We start from the raw sequence: 15,083 nt of genomic DNA on the forward strand, positions 1-15,083 counted from the left end.
TTGCGCGCACCTCCTCGGGAGGGCTCGTGCTGTCGACATGATAAACCATGCAGCGGAGTGTGTCAGGACCAGATGCAAAATATATTTGCACCGGGACATGCTTGCTGTCATCCAGGGGGATCCGCGTAACTGCGCAAAGTTTCTGGGCGTCCATCAAGGATGACAAGTTTACCGTGATGGTGTTCGATGGGCGATGGACGACAAACCCGCAGTAGTTCGAAGAGCCAAGGGCATGGTCAATTGTGGCTTGAACATTCCGGGCAGGGATGGCAGTCATATCAAAGCGCAATGTAGGCTTGATGGTAACGCGGAACGAGTTCGCAGCAGGCGAAAGAGAGCCTTGACTCACGGGAGGCATGTGTGGAGGAGGCTCAGACGCTGGTGACGGCCCTTGGTGGGAATACTGAACTGGCGCGACGGGCACAGTTTCTTGAGGGAGTGCCACGGGCACGGAGGCGGTAGAGCAGTCCATGTCACAGGCCAAAGTCGTAGCATCGGAAGACGGCGCAGGCTGGAGGCCTAGAGGCGCTGACGATTGCGTGGACGTGGAGGCTGCGTCAGGTGGCAACACAGCGGGCATCCGCGTAGCCGTCGTCGACAACGCAGAATCCATGCAGACGCGTAGCGCGGCCTCGCTCGGCAGCGCCGAGCTAAGCCTAGCTTGCCCCTGAGGGTTCCGGTTGGGTTTTCTCACTTGAGAATGCGCCCGCCGTGCCGGGAATTTCTCCGTAGGGGCGTCGTCAGCATTCGGTCGCACGGAGGGCACTGTCCGACCCACGCCACACACGAGAAGACAGCGAAAAGCGAAAACACAGACCTAGAAGCAGACACGTATCCACCCACTAGGTCTTCGTCTTCTTCCTTCAGGTAGTTGTAGATGATTCGCTTTTAACGAAAAGTTCTCATGATGCTTGTGATTTTTTTAAAAACTCACTTAGGCGTTCTGTTGCGTTCTCCTCTCATATGTGGTGGGTTTTTTCGGTGCCTTTAAACAGCTGCAACGAACAGCTACCAACTCGCCCAACAAGAAGGTATCTTAGGACAAAATAGTGTCTACTCTGGCTTGCCAGTATACAGCTCATGCAGCGGTGGCCGGCAGGTCTGCAAAATGCTTCTGAAGAAGGGCGCTGATGACGGCGACAAAATAGTTATGGGCCTGTGGTCGCGCACTATTTCTGAGCTTTGTTTCCGCGCGGCATTTGACTTCATGGGGGAGATCGCCAATGATTAGTGGGGCATTTTGTATTATCCGCCGGTCTTTAGCGGTCCAACGAGATAGCACAGAGTAGGAATCGCAAAATGCGATGGAACGCTGCGCTGAATACACACGCGCTAGCGCCGTTAACTTTGTGACCTAAGAAAAGTGGCCATTACCGAAGTACTTTATATTACTTTTTTTCTTCTGTTTACTTCCAGCAAGCACACTCCTACACACGTGTCCGTCAATCCTTCGAATCGTAGTGAAGTTCGTCTCCGAACGCGTTCGTACTCACGTCCTCTGTTCAGTGACACACGTGGTAAGGGTGCGCAAAGGGGGAGGATACGAACCGAAGAGGCATTCATTGCGAAACGACGACGGCGGTTGCGTAAAATCGCCAGCTTACGCAATCGAAGCCGAGAATCGGCTCACGCTATCGTCTACCTGGGCGCCAGCCGCTCATGAAAAGCGAAAAATAAAAATGAACGTTATAAAAACAAAACGCATGATTAGAAGTCGCTAGTAGTGACCTTGAGCGTCTCCGCAACGTCCATGACGGTGATCTGCCGCACGCACGCAGTGGGATAATAGCGATGTGGCAGCGGCACAGCACGTAGGAGTCCTGCCGTTAAAAGAAACATAAATAACACACATGGTTTTTTGAACTCTTTATTGCTGACACGTGCGGACGTGTTCGACACACGCTGGTGATGTGCCGCGCATGCGACCGTTTCGTTTGACTTTTTTTTGTTCTACAAATCGCGTTCTGAAACAATGATAGCATTTTCTGAACATTAAATTTTTTCGGATAATTTCATTTTATTAGCTCTCGATCATATAAAACTATTGAAGATGGCAGTTGTGCCAAAAAATAGAAAACATGAAATGCAAGAAACCAAAGAAAGTGAAAACCAGAAATGTGAACAGAGAAAGAAATGCAAAAGCATGAAAAGCTCGAAACAATATTATATACTGTTAGAGACCCGGAAATTGGTGCGAAATCAGACGGGCACGTAGAAAACCACAAAACGCCTGGACTTACAAAGAAACCTTGTTTACGGCGCTAAAATACACGCTGTCACGTTCATACATCTCGCTCTCGCATTCGCACAGTAGAGCGACTCCACTGCTTGGAAAAAATACACGCATGCAGGAAAAGCTCACTGAGTTCTGATTCACAGGACGTGGTTGTGGATTGGCGTCGCAGAGGGTTTCCCATACAACCGGGCTGTCCTGTTAAATGGCCGCTGCTAACCTAACCGGTAGCGCGTACGGTGTGAACCACACCTAGGCCTCGATAGCGGGGGCAGATTTAGGGTAACTATTGGAAACGATGTTTGGAGGAAAGGGTGGTACTAATGGTAGAATATATTATTCGTTGAACTTTATTCACAGACAAAGGCTGGGACAGGTGCGATTTCCCCACGAAAGATTTCTATCTGGCGACTACAGTCTCTACTCCGCCCCCTCTTAATTTTATTGTTGCCCGATTGGCAAGCTTCGTCCTTTCGCTGTTGCTTGTCGCTCGATGTGTCATTCGCGAAATAAAGGACACAGTAAACTACCACAAACCATCACAAAAGCACAGCTGAGGCATGACGTCAAAGGGGAGAATCATATCTATCACTCCTGATGGGTGTACGCCTCCTCTGTACACCGTTTCCCGTTGTACGTGAAATCGAAAATTATCTCATTAATGATGTCGTCAGCAGAGATTATCAATGACGGCACAGCTGAATGTACGGCGTGTCTGTAATTTAGAGGAGCCTGCTTTCTGCCACTACGAGTGAGCGAGGAGCCACCTGTCAAAAATGTTTATTTACATTTTTCTTTGCCGCTCACCTGGCACGCCAATGTCTTTTTTTACACGACACAAGGTCTTATTGGGAAACACGCACAAGGACAATGAGGATAATATTGTATGCGTGTGCTTGGCAACAAGGTATCTCCAGGTAAAGCGGAGATAAATGCCGGGACACGTATTGAAAACCCTCATCTTGAAAAAGGTGGCATGCGTATGATGTGTTCTGTGAAGTTGCACATGCAATGAAGGTTGCTCAAGAATGTCAGTTCATTCCTGATGAAGTGAAAACCAGGTTTTGAAACGCTACGAAAACTTCACTGCACTTTTAGGGTTCGGACAAGAATACTACAAAGCTAAGTTCTGTCCTAGAGCGGGATATTTTAAATATTCGGCAGCGGCATCTATTTTCTTTCTACTCATGAAATCTCGTAATACAGCGTTTGATAATTGAAAGACCATCCTCAGAAAAGAAGAGGCACACGCACCTTTCGTTCTTTCAAACAAGCCTAGCTGATTATCGGTCCCACTCAGGTTTACTCATTTAATGCACCCGCCAATAAATTCCGACAGCAGGGACACTGATTTGCAGGAAATGTTCTGCATTTGATACGGCTGGATGCAAAGAGAAAGAGAAAGAAGCTGTATTCGAAGGGAAAACTATCTTTTGGGGGCAAATGGAATCGTTGTCCATTACGGTCACAATTGGGTGTGGTAGAAATCGAGCCTGCAAGGGAACAATTCTATATTTAGAACCTGCCCTACGGGTAAAAGTTTTGGAAAGTTTGAAATGACCCAGAGAGATCATTATTGTTTGTTTTCATAAAAAGCGACAGAACGACATTCCTACCAGCAAAGAAGAAGAATTATGGAATTCCTATCTTATTTTGTGCACATAAATGAAGACCGACAGGACAGGCTTACAGATGCTTCTAAATATGCGTGTTCCGCAATATTCGACCGTATGTAGTCACCAGCTTTTCTGCAATAATGTTCACGAAGTTGCGTTGAATGCGCGTCAGTACATCTTGTAAAACACACTCAATAATAGTGTCGTAGCAAGACTTCATTATCATCCACAGTTTCCAAAAAAACCTTTTCTGATGTTACCGTTTATAGCGCTTGACTCCTAGCCAGAAGTTTTTAAAGCGGTCATCACAAAGGATGTTAAGTGCAAAAAAACTAAGGTAGCAGCAAGTTTCAGGAGTTTATTCTGCGCGTCTACAACGAGGTATTTTTCTCTTGGCGCAAGGGAGCGACAATCCGCATTGCCCCATCAGCTGAAGATGTTTATTGAGCCGTTCAGTAACCGGGTATTTGCAACAACTCCCCACTAAGCGCCGCAGAAACAGCAGTGCCCTTAATTGGTAACGCGCGAACTATCCGTGGTTTTTATTTGATCAGGCAGTATGTTAGCAGCAGAGGTTGCTTTGACGTCTGTCCATGCCACGTTCAGAGGAGAACAGGAATCCCTGAAGGCTCTAGTTTCATAATCCTGTTGAGGAACTTTTGTTAACTCCTGATAACGTATACGTGAGTTGAAAGCACGTCGCGGTAGCTGAATATAGACCGGCAGGGATGAGAGGAAGAGCGAGGCCAAGCGATCTGGCATTGCTCCCTCACCAAACGCAAGATCAGTACGAGATGAGAGGGGAGCTATTGCAAAGGCTGAGGGTAATCTGGAACCGTGGAAAGGGGGCGGCACGCTGAGAGTGTCGTAACAAGGCTGGCGGTGAGGACAGCGGATATGGGTGAGTGAAGCGAAGAAAGAACGGGGAAAGTGTTTCGCCGGCACCTCCTCACATCGACGCGTCATATAGTTGCGGGGGTACCGTGGCCGCACTTGACTAACAGCAGTGCGCCCACAAGTGCTCTCTTGCCGTCGGATGCCCAGAAGCCGGCTCGACGACAGTCTTCACGTGCCTCGTTCATTCTGCTTCATGCTGGCACCGAGATCTTGGATTTCAGGCGCTGTGCGGCTGCATCTGTGACTTCGGAACGAAGGGCACTTTCAGTGCTCGCACTACCTATGTCATTTTCATTTGCTTTATCTTGTGGTGAATTAACTGGTGCGCTATAAGTATTCAGGCGAAACGTTCACGTGGATCAGGTGTGTTGGCCGAGTGTACTGCGGAAACGGGAAAACTTATGACTCATTTGAACGAAGTTAACGAACGAATTGTGTTTTTCAACTTGTGCGGCGTTCCTTTCTGCATGTTTCTGACATTCGCCAACTGCATGACCTCGCAGATATAGTTTCCATTCTTGGAGGGAAACTGTGTCCGGATTCTTTGCGCAAGCAAGTGACCGGATTCGGCTCTTTTGCCTGAGTTCGTTGAAGCAGGGGCCACCGGATCTGTTCGTCGCTAACCACACAGAACAAGCTGGTTAAGGAGCGCGGGAGCCACACTCCGGATTCATCGGTTCTAAAGCAATACATCTCTCGCTATGCTCTCACCACCGTCTTCGAGAAGGCGAGGTTGTGGGCCTTCGCTCGCGTGTCTGGCGCTCTTCGCTGTGTGCACAGTGCTTTTGACTCAATTCACGCGAGCCGAGGACGCAACAGGCTCCATCAACGACGACGATGTGAGCACAACGGTGTCCACAAACCAGACTGTGGGAGAGAATCAAGAGGAGGATGTCGACTTCGAGCAAGTGTTGAGAGACGCCCTAGCCGGCGGCTTCGCCAACATGCCCAGGTCGCTGAGAAGAAAGATTTTAGAAGCGGACGTGCGACCTGAGTGCACCGCGGGCCTTCTGCGTACGATAAGGGCCTTCCAGAACCTTGAGCCATGGGCGCTGAAGCGTGAGTATATACGAGTAATCATAGCTACCGTGCATTTTGCGGGTGTGTGACAACGGCGCTTCAGAGCGAAGAAAAGCTGAACAAGTGGTTTGCGCGGATTTGGTACATATTTGCAAACTTAGCGCAGGGTGCGAGGCGATCAGAAAAGTCCCAAAGCCTGTTTTCGTGCTTCCCAGCTTAGAATGCACCAACAACCATGCACTTCAATGTTTGCGGATATACTTATTTATTGGTACCTCCAATGCGTCATGGTAATGTATTACAGGAGGCGTGCATCGTTAGAGAATATTGTTTTTCAATGAGCACCTTGAAATGAGTAGGATAAGAGTGATGAACTCGAACGTATGCAGTTTGAACATGCGCTGGCTCCTTGGGCACAGACACCTGTCATAAACAAAATTGGCACTACGATCTGGGTTGAGAAGACGAAGTTCAAATGCCTACAAGCAGCCTGAGTCGTCTTGACGGTCCTTAATATATCGCTATTTATCAAATGACAAAATATTCGGAAGAACAAAAACTGCATAAGACTAAACTGTTAACTGAAGCAGGTAAGGGGAATGCAGAAATACAAATGTGGTGTCTCTTTCGAAAACGAGCTGCTCTCTTCCTACCAACAACAGCGCACTTTAACTCTTTCAACGAGTGCACTAAATGCGTCATCGAAATCATCAAATCCGGGAGGTGCAAAAATTTACGATGTTTTATCAAAGCAGTGAATTAAATCCACATGAACTCACGTGTGATGGCCGTATCCGACTAATTTCGATGCTTCGGGAATTAATCGCATTTTTTCTTTGGCATTGACGGCGTTTTTTTTTTCGTGCCCTGAAAGTTATGTTTTTCCTTTAAGTTCACTAAAGATAAATCTTCCAAAGCTGTCTGCGAAAAATTCGCAATTGCAAGCATCTGCCGTGAAAAACGTGCATTGTGTGCTTAATCCCTTTCACCTCGGGAAAGATACACGCAGGCCAAACTGGAGACTGCTTTAATCACCTTCTGAGCGAGCATGTGGCGTCAGTAAAGTCATGTAGCGTGGTTCACTTAGCGATGCACTGCAAATCATGCGGATGCAGAAGCATTTCCAAAACTACAAAGAAAATAGAAAGACGGAGGGAAGAATTCTTCAAGCCTCGAAGGTATCGAAATACGACCCTGAGACATGTGTCAGCGTGTCGTCGATTCATTTGTTCGATAAAAATGTGATATATCTCTCCCCGCCCCGGGTCTCTTGATTTTGAGGGCACTTTCTAACTTTGCTCACACGCGCTGTTACTTTTGCCAAAACAGCTGCTCATTTTTCGCCCGGTCGTTCGTGCTGTCCGCGTCTTTTCTCCGCCTCGTCTCCAAGGACAGTTTGTGCTCTTTCGACCACGCCGAGCTGACTGACCCGCCATCGCACGCTCATCCGCGTTAGATTCCCTTGCTCGTAGCGTGGGCAGAACTTTTACGAGACTTTTTTAGCGTCTGGTCAGGTCTTGTTTTCCTGGTAAGGCGTAGCGGAACGCAAAAGTATTTTGAAATAACTTACGCTGAGTCGTAAGCCTCTTGCACCATCGTTCCCTACGAAATGTGGCGCCTAAAGAATTTCGCACACTTTGGCGAGATTCACATGCAAGCGTCTCGCAGTTAGGAATATCAATAAATAACCCTCTTCATGACGCAAATGTAGTAGCCGTAAATGTGCTGCAGAGGGGTATGTGCGTAACAACTCAGAAAACGAAAGAGAAAAAAAAAGGATGTACGGCCAGCGCTGCTTGGTTAGGATGGACATAACTGCCCTTATAAAAATGGTGTATAGGCAGTCTTTGGACTTCTCATAGACTGTATTGTCTTCGTATAGATATTTCTTTTTGTCTATGCATAGTCTATAGACAAATGTCTGCTAAAAGTGTATGGCCATAAATCTATAGATTGCCTATATACTGTCTATAGGTGTGTGTTGCGTAGACTGTGCTCTACGATTTGTCTAAAGAGAATCTATATACTTTATAGATGTCTACGGGCAGTCTACAGACAGTACGGACATAACTGCCCTTATAAAAATGGTTTATAGACAGTCTATAGACGTCTCATAGACTCTATTGCCTTTCTGTAGATGTTTATATTTGTCTATTCATAGTCTATAAACAAAAGTCTACTAAAAGTGTATGGCCATAAATCTATAATTCCCTATAGACTCTATCGGTTTGTATTGCATATAGACTGTTCTCTAGGATTTTTCTACAGAGAATCTATAGACTTTATAGATAGAAGTCTACGGACAGTCTATAGAAAGTACGGACATAACTGTCCTTATAAAAATGGTTTATAGGCAGTCTATAGACTTCTCATAGACTCTATTGCCTTTCTATAGAATATTTCTTTTGTATATTCATAGTCTATAAACAAAAATCTACTAAAAGTGTATGGCCATAAATCTATTGATTGCCTATAGACTGTCTATAGGTTTGTATTGCATATAGACTGTTCTCTAGGATTTGTCTACAGAGAATCTATAGACTTTATAGATAGAAGTCTACGGACAGTCAATAGACTGTCAAAGAAATTTTTTGTAAGGGATGAAATCCAGGGTTCGACGAAAACCCGTCTGGTCGGGTATGTTCATGGCGGAAAATCTTCAAGCGCCGACCAATCGGTAAAAAGATGACGTTTCGGCCACGGCTTACGGGGGCCTTGTTCACAATCTGTGAACAATTGTGAACAAGGTCCACGTAAGCCGGGGCCGAAACGTAATTTTTTTAACGATTGGTCGGCTCTTGAAGATTTTCCGACTTTTGTAAGGGATGTACGCCTTCTAAGTTCTGCAAAATACCTCGCTCCGGAATAATCGCAATTAAGGTTGGATGGTTCGCAGACATTGTTTAGGAATAGAAGTGCCCACAGGCCATCGCAGGCTGGTTTGCGGTCTGACAGATACTGAACCGCTCGATAAGAAACGGGACACAAAAGAAAAGCACGTGCGTACTCTTACCCATAATGAACTGTCTCAACATCTCTGTGTCTTGTTCATTTCGCGCAATTCATTGACTCTTAGTGTGCAACAATTACTGTGCGTTTTCTTTGGAAAATGAAAGCAGGAAGTCCGTCGCCACGTAAAATCGACACATATTCCACGCAGTTTCTCTTCTTTACTGGATGCTTTCTCGGTATTGGCTGTCAGCAGGCGAATGTGTAAACTCACACCATTCGTTGAACTTATACATACGAAGATAATGAGGGCAGTTTGAAGACACTTAGAAGAAAAGAAAATTTGGCGTTGCAATGTGGCTCACCCAGTTTCCCCAGCGCATCATTACTCTTTGGGAATCTAGAGGCCGCGTAAAGTTTGGCAGAGTGGAGCAGCTGGAACAGTCTTTCTCTCCAAGGATTTGGATTCCTGGTAACGAGAAGGAGGAGAGGAGGAGAGAAAGTTTATTGAAACAGGAAAGGTGCTAGGGAGAAGCGTTAGAGGACAGTTGCAATCTTTACATAGCCCACATTAATGATTTCGTCAGTACAATCTGGCTCTCACAGGAGCCGAGGTCGATTCCTAGAGTGCGATTATTAGGGTTTCACCGTTCCTGCAAGGTCTTTCATGGTGAGACAGGCGGCAGTAGAGGCGGCCAAATGATTTTCTGTAGAAGGCATTGCACACATTTAGCTGCATTACGAATGAAGTTACCCCACTTTAACCAGCCATCAATGCTCCAGTGACGCCTATAATTTAACACTGCACATAATATGCACATGGCGATCACGTTCACGCGTAGGTATTCTTCGCGGAACAGGAGCTTCCTTACCCTACGCAATAACGCGCCTGAATCTGCATGCATACGTTAGCAACGCTAAGCTTTGATACCCGCGCATGAAGATCGTTAACTAGTAGCTGGCCGTTCTCGACCAGTTGATCCGGAATCAAGGAGGAGTGCGGCAAAAGCTGCCACGCGTCCAGAATTCCCAATGTGCTGGCCGGTGCTGGAGATCTTGCCTACAAATCCTAACTGTCGCAACGTGTTTCGGGTTTCCGGCGTCACACGGCTGCTGTGGAAAGAAATAAACCGCTCCTAGTAAAAAGTAGCGTCGCCATACGCATGATTTATGTGACACTTCAGGGCTACACGCAACAGATCGCGAACGTGGAGAATTAAATATTCGATTTCCCAACACAGTTTATGTGCTATTTTGTATCCTTACATATATTCCGGGCATCCAGACTGTGTTGCGATATTTTAACTTCTTGCCATGATATTCATCCTCGCAGGGTGACAGAGTGCCTTGTGGTAAGAAATTCAATGCTCTATCAAATAAAACTTTTTGCTCGTTCATTTTTATTAGCAAAAATAACTGAGCTTGTTCTTTTTGCAGAGTTTTCAAAAGAAGCACAACACTTAAGTGCACTGTAACGAAGAAGGTATCCGAAAGATGACCAATCACGACGAGCTAGAACGCTTGTTGGGGGTGACAAAAACGGGATTTTAGTCACGTATCGCGGAATAAAACAGCCTGTCGTTTTTTGGTTGTGTTAAGTAGTCGGGATTATTTGTTGTTTTAGGCCGACATTCTTTGTGTTCGCGCACCCACAGAAGGCATGAAAACTGCCACGCGTCTAAAATAGTGAATTTCAAGCCTGCTTTAAAAAGAGCTTAACGGAGCACCGCCAGACGATTAACATAGCAAAAGGTAACGGACACGTGCAAGGCTTAGCGGAGTGCAATGACTCGAAACGGGTTTATTCTTTTATTTACTCTATTTATTATAACCAAAGTTTGAACAGAAGCACTTTGGGCTGACTGACTGGAACGTTTAAGTGACACGTGCAGGGGCAAGATACCGAAAACATTGCTGTCACTAAGCATGGACCAAAACAACGTAGAGCGAGCATCGCGCCAAGCAGGTTGTGAAATGAAAGCCAACAGCGAAACGGCTATCCACCTGAAGCATAAGCGCACGAACACGACATCATATTGTGCGAAGGTTGCGAAGAGCAGCTGCAGTTAGCTACCAGTGTAACGCTGAAAGCAGGATGGTCGCGGGGAGCCTCTATCTCCCAGTCTCCGGTGACGGAGATCAGAGCATAATCGTAAGGCATTCGGAGGACGGTCGCCCAGCGTTCATGACCTGAAAGTACGGTGCATTTTTAACTATTGCGTGCCATAACATTGCGGCCATTTTTGGCCCTGCACGGGCATTGGGCTTAGGGCTCTAAGCACACGAAGCAATAATCGCAGGCCTTACGCAAGGTTGTCAACCGCAGAGTTTAGACTGCTGTTCCTGCCGCATGAAACTTAAAGGTTATCGAGAAGATAAGTTCGGTGGCCTTAGTTCATTTACTTTATAGGTCGTTAGCGGTCAGTAATGACTCCATCAAGCATACAATGCGCCGAAGCATGTCGCAGAGAGCGATACGCCTGGCGCTCCTTGTTCATTTAAGAACAGCTCGGTTACAGCTGTCGTGGTTTAAAAAAAAACGTTTCTCAGTTTTGAACATCGTCAGTAGCGTTCTAGGGACAGCCTCATGAAAACACGATTGTACTGAAGTTGAGAGTGTGACGGAAGCCCGTCTGGCCTGAACGGTACATTCCTTTAACTTCCTTGAAGTTAAACGTAGTTACTGGTAGCGATTGCAGCAGCCTCCTCGGAATTTGAAGTACAAAAACATTCGTTATAACACTTTAGCAGGGCACGCCTTCGTGGATGAGAACAAGCTCGACTGGTACAAGGGAAGAATCGTCGAAACTGAAAAATTGGCGGCATTGCGGCTACATTAGAAATCCCTAATCATAGAGACAACGTCACACACGCTGAACCGAAACGATGGTAGTTTAAACCCGATCTATGCACCCTCATTGCGGTGATTTTCAAGCCAACTTGATCCAGTTTCGGGGATGTATTCATTCTGAACAAGGCTTCCATGCTGGAACTCAAAGCGCCAACAACGATCGTTTTTACTGGTCGGCGTCTCTTTTATTTTGAAAGGAATGTATACTATACTATAATGCAGATTTTTTTTACTTTAAGGAGATCATGTTATTCTTTGTCCTCATCGTTGTGAAACCAATCGCTTAAGTCTCCTTTAAATATACCGGCTGCTTAGGAGTACCGCTGTGCATTGTCAGTGCAGTGGTTGATTGGCTTGGACCGTTGTATGATGGACAGTAATTGGAACTGAGACTGAGGTGGGCCCTCCAGTGCGGAATCTGACATCATTTGTCTATAATAGTATAGTCTACTAAAACTTTTTTCTGGAACCACTTATGACGAAGAGCAACCAGTATGCGTTTCGAAAGGCAGACAGAACAGCTAACCACACATACGTCGTCTATATGGCCATCCTGGGTTGGGGCAACTATGTAGCAGAGATAGACAGAGTAGCAGGAAGACAAGAGAATGTGGATAATTGACACATTCGGGGAATAAAAGCAGCGCGTTTATTGCGGTCACACAAGCATGTCGCATTCAAAGGTTACGATTGTACTGGGTGGACGGGAAGAGTTACCGTGGTGGCTGAATATGTGTAGGTCTAAAGTAAAGAGCTTTCGTTAAGCAAAACGAGCTCTGGAGATAAAGGTGTTAAAAACCATAGTGAAAACACGGCAGAAGATGAGATGGTTTGCCTCGCAAAATTAGCGACGGGCTGCGAACGAAAGGTCCCAGCAATACAATAAGAAATCATGGCTGCGTCTCAGCGGGCAGGCTAGGCGGCGAGTGCAGTCGCAATGTGAAAATAACGACAGAGTTGTCAGAGCGGTCCCAGAAGCCAGTGTCGTGTCACGGGCAAGTAACAAAAGTAAAGTGTCATTACCTCTTACGTATCCTGCGCTGTTAAGGACACAAAAATCTTTATGTCAAGCCAATCACTAATTAATAATTACTTTCAGGATGGGTACAACACCCCGAAAATTATTGGTGGTAATATACGACTTCCCAAGAAGCGTTTGCGCATAAAGTATGTCATTTTACTGTTCACGACAGTAGTCTGCTGGAAGAAATAGAACAAGACAACGGACACTTTTGTTCACGTTATTAGAAATCGGGAGCATTATATCTTAACGCATTTATCTCAAATTTCTCTTCACAACTCGCTGTATGTATATTGGGTTTGAGGGCATGGGTATGATGTTTTTCACAATAGACACCTTACAAGAAAAATTCCCATGCGTCCATGTACGCGAAGGGCCATAGCCGCGCAGAACTCTCCGCCAGTAGTCCATAACATTTGGCACTTTTCAGTAGCTATGCCGTTTTCCGCACCCTTTAACATCAGGAATCAAACTGACAATGCGGACTGTGGCAGTTCTTAGCCTTGTGCATTAACACAGTCCGGTACTTCAGGAAGTATCAAAAGATTTCTTTGTGGAATACTATACCGCTCTCCATACTCAGAGCAATGCTGATGCGTGACCCTATTTTTTCTCTGCACAGATTGATCCAAGATTCGCGTGTGCCATTTAAATTAAGTCATCGCCATCATTAATGCTGCGCCGACAAAGTTCGAAGATCATATCTCAGAAACATCACTGGGACGCAGCGCTACATGATTAGTAGCTTCCGTTTACCTATATAGGTGCTGTCATCAAAGGCGAGCTTATGCAGGCACGCACTCAATGAAAACAGAAATCTTGGTCAGTCTGTTCAGATTAAGTACTTCAAATTAAAAGTTATCTTTGCTTGTATTGCAATACGCAGTTCTCGAAGGGTTGTGTCCATCTAGAAGAGCTTCCCAAGCCAATCTAAGGCACTTCTCCAAGCTTCTTAGAATCCAGGCTGCATTCGGATCCAACTTACGAACGAAAGGTTCAGTACCACCTCCTCCGGCGGCGTGCATCCTTCGACTCAGCAGAGCGCTTTATCATTGCTATGCTTCCACATATAAGTGTTCGCGGCCTTTGACGTCATCTTTGCGTCGGGCGCTCACGTAACTTCTGTTCACCTTTCTTTTTTTCTCAATTTCGCAAAAAGCGTGCCGCGCATGTGACATTGGGCCTCCACGTGTGTGTCTCCTAACCTCAGCAGCACACTGCCGAGAGCTGTGACTCTACGAGCCGCGTTTCTATGGAGTAGATTCTCTTTTTCACTGCAGTGACTCTGTGTGTAACCTCGGCAAGCCGAGTTAACGAATAAATGTTCACCAGAGGATGCTCAGAGTAATGCCGCCATCAGGGCCCTGCTCCTGAAGATTTTAAAAAGCAAGAAAACAGAAAAAAGGTTTCTTTGACAACTGGGAACACGGCACCTGAACGAGAGAAAGAGAGAAAAGAGCAAAAGTGAGATATAAATAAAATCATTTAAGGAGGTGATACGCAACGTGAGCCTGAGAGTAAGCGCCGCATTTTACACACTATCACGGAACACCGCAATCCCAATTAATTCAATAAATACAGCAGAGCACGACCATGGTTTTCTTAATGTTCGCATTACAAAGAAGAAAGTCACTTTCGTTCTCCGAAAAGCAGATTGCCCGCCCTTGCATAAGTAATTTTGGTTCGCTTTCCACGCGACCGACTGCCGCCTAATTTCGTTTTCTTCGCTTTTTACCTGAAGCCTTCACCATTATCTTTGACCTTTACGTCTTCAGCAGGCGTGAGTTGAGCTCCTTCCCGTGATAGGTTCCATCCCGCACAGCTGCGCCAGGTTTTTGCAGCTTGAACTGTTAAGGCCCTGTGCTCAGATCGCGCCGTGCGGTCAGTGGACTTAATCATCACTTGACCCTCATAAGTGATGTCACCTTTAGTTATAAGGACTGTCGAACACGGGACGCATGGGTCACTCATAAGACATGACCTTTCAGATACACGACTCCATGGCAGTCTTGCTAAGCCAGATCTTCTTCACAGCTGACACTCAAAAGCCTTTTCTACTCGCATATTACATAAGTTAACCCCAAGTCTTAGAAATTTAGCTAATTTTTCTCTAGAGACATGAATCTCATCAACTAACGTTTTTCTGTCTGTTTCTATGCATTACAGTGTTTGACTCGTCTGGTAAGCTCCCGACGGGCCTCCTTCAGGGTTCCCGTGTGGAGCTGGGTGCATTTGACGAGTGCCTTGAGACTGCAGCTCTTGACAGCTTCGGTGAAGTTTTCACGCATGGACAGTACTGCAATCTGCTTGTATACTTCAAGAACGCCACTGCCATCCAACAAAGAATTGACTCTGTTTCTAGCATCCTGCACCCGAAGGTAAGCCCACCCTTTTCCACGCTGCGACGTAAACGAGAATTTCGTCGATTCTTCTGATAATTTTTACATTAAAAATTTAGCTGCAAGGCCCCAAGAAATCACCGTTTTGCCAGTATAT

The 15,083-nt window shown here is 46.0% G+C and overlaps 1 protein-coding gene across 2 annotated transcripts in view; it reads left to right on the forward strand.

The window, feature by feature from the left end:
* The first annotated feature begins 4,840 nt into the window (after positions 1 to 4,840).
* Positions 4,841 to 15,083, forward strand: part of LOC144121433 (nose resistant to fluoxetine protein 6-like) — a 51,593-nt gene continuing 41,350 nt past the window's right edge. For both annotated transcript variants that reach the window (XM_077654623.1, XM_077654622.1), the window contains exons 1-2: positions 4,841 to 5,805; positions 14,754 to 14,965. In XM_077654623.1, the coding sequence (XP_077510749.1) occupies positions 5,448 to 5,805; positions 14,754 to 14,965 (570 nt within the window). In that variant the 5' untranslated portion in view covers positions 4,841 to 5,447. The remainder of the gene's footprint in view (positions 5,806 to 14,753; positions 14,966 to 15,083) is intronic.

This window comes from Amblyomma americanum, chromosome 2 (assembly GCF_052857255.1).
Source record: "Amblyomma americanum isolate KBUSLIRL-KWMA chromosome 2, ASM5285725v1, whole genome shotgun sequence".
NCBI classification, from domain to species: domain Eukaryota; kingdom Metazoa; phylum Arthropoda; class Arachnida; order Ixodida; family Ixodidae; genus Amblyomma; species Amblyomma americanum.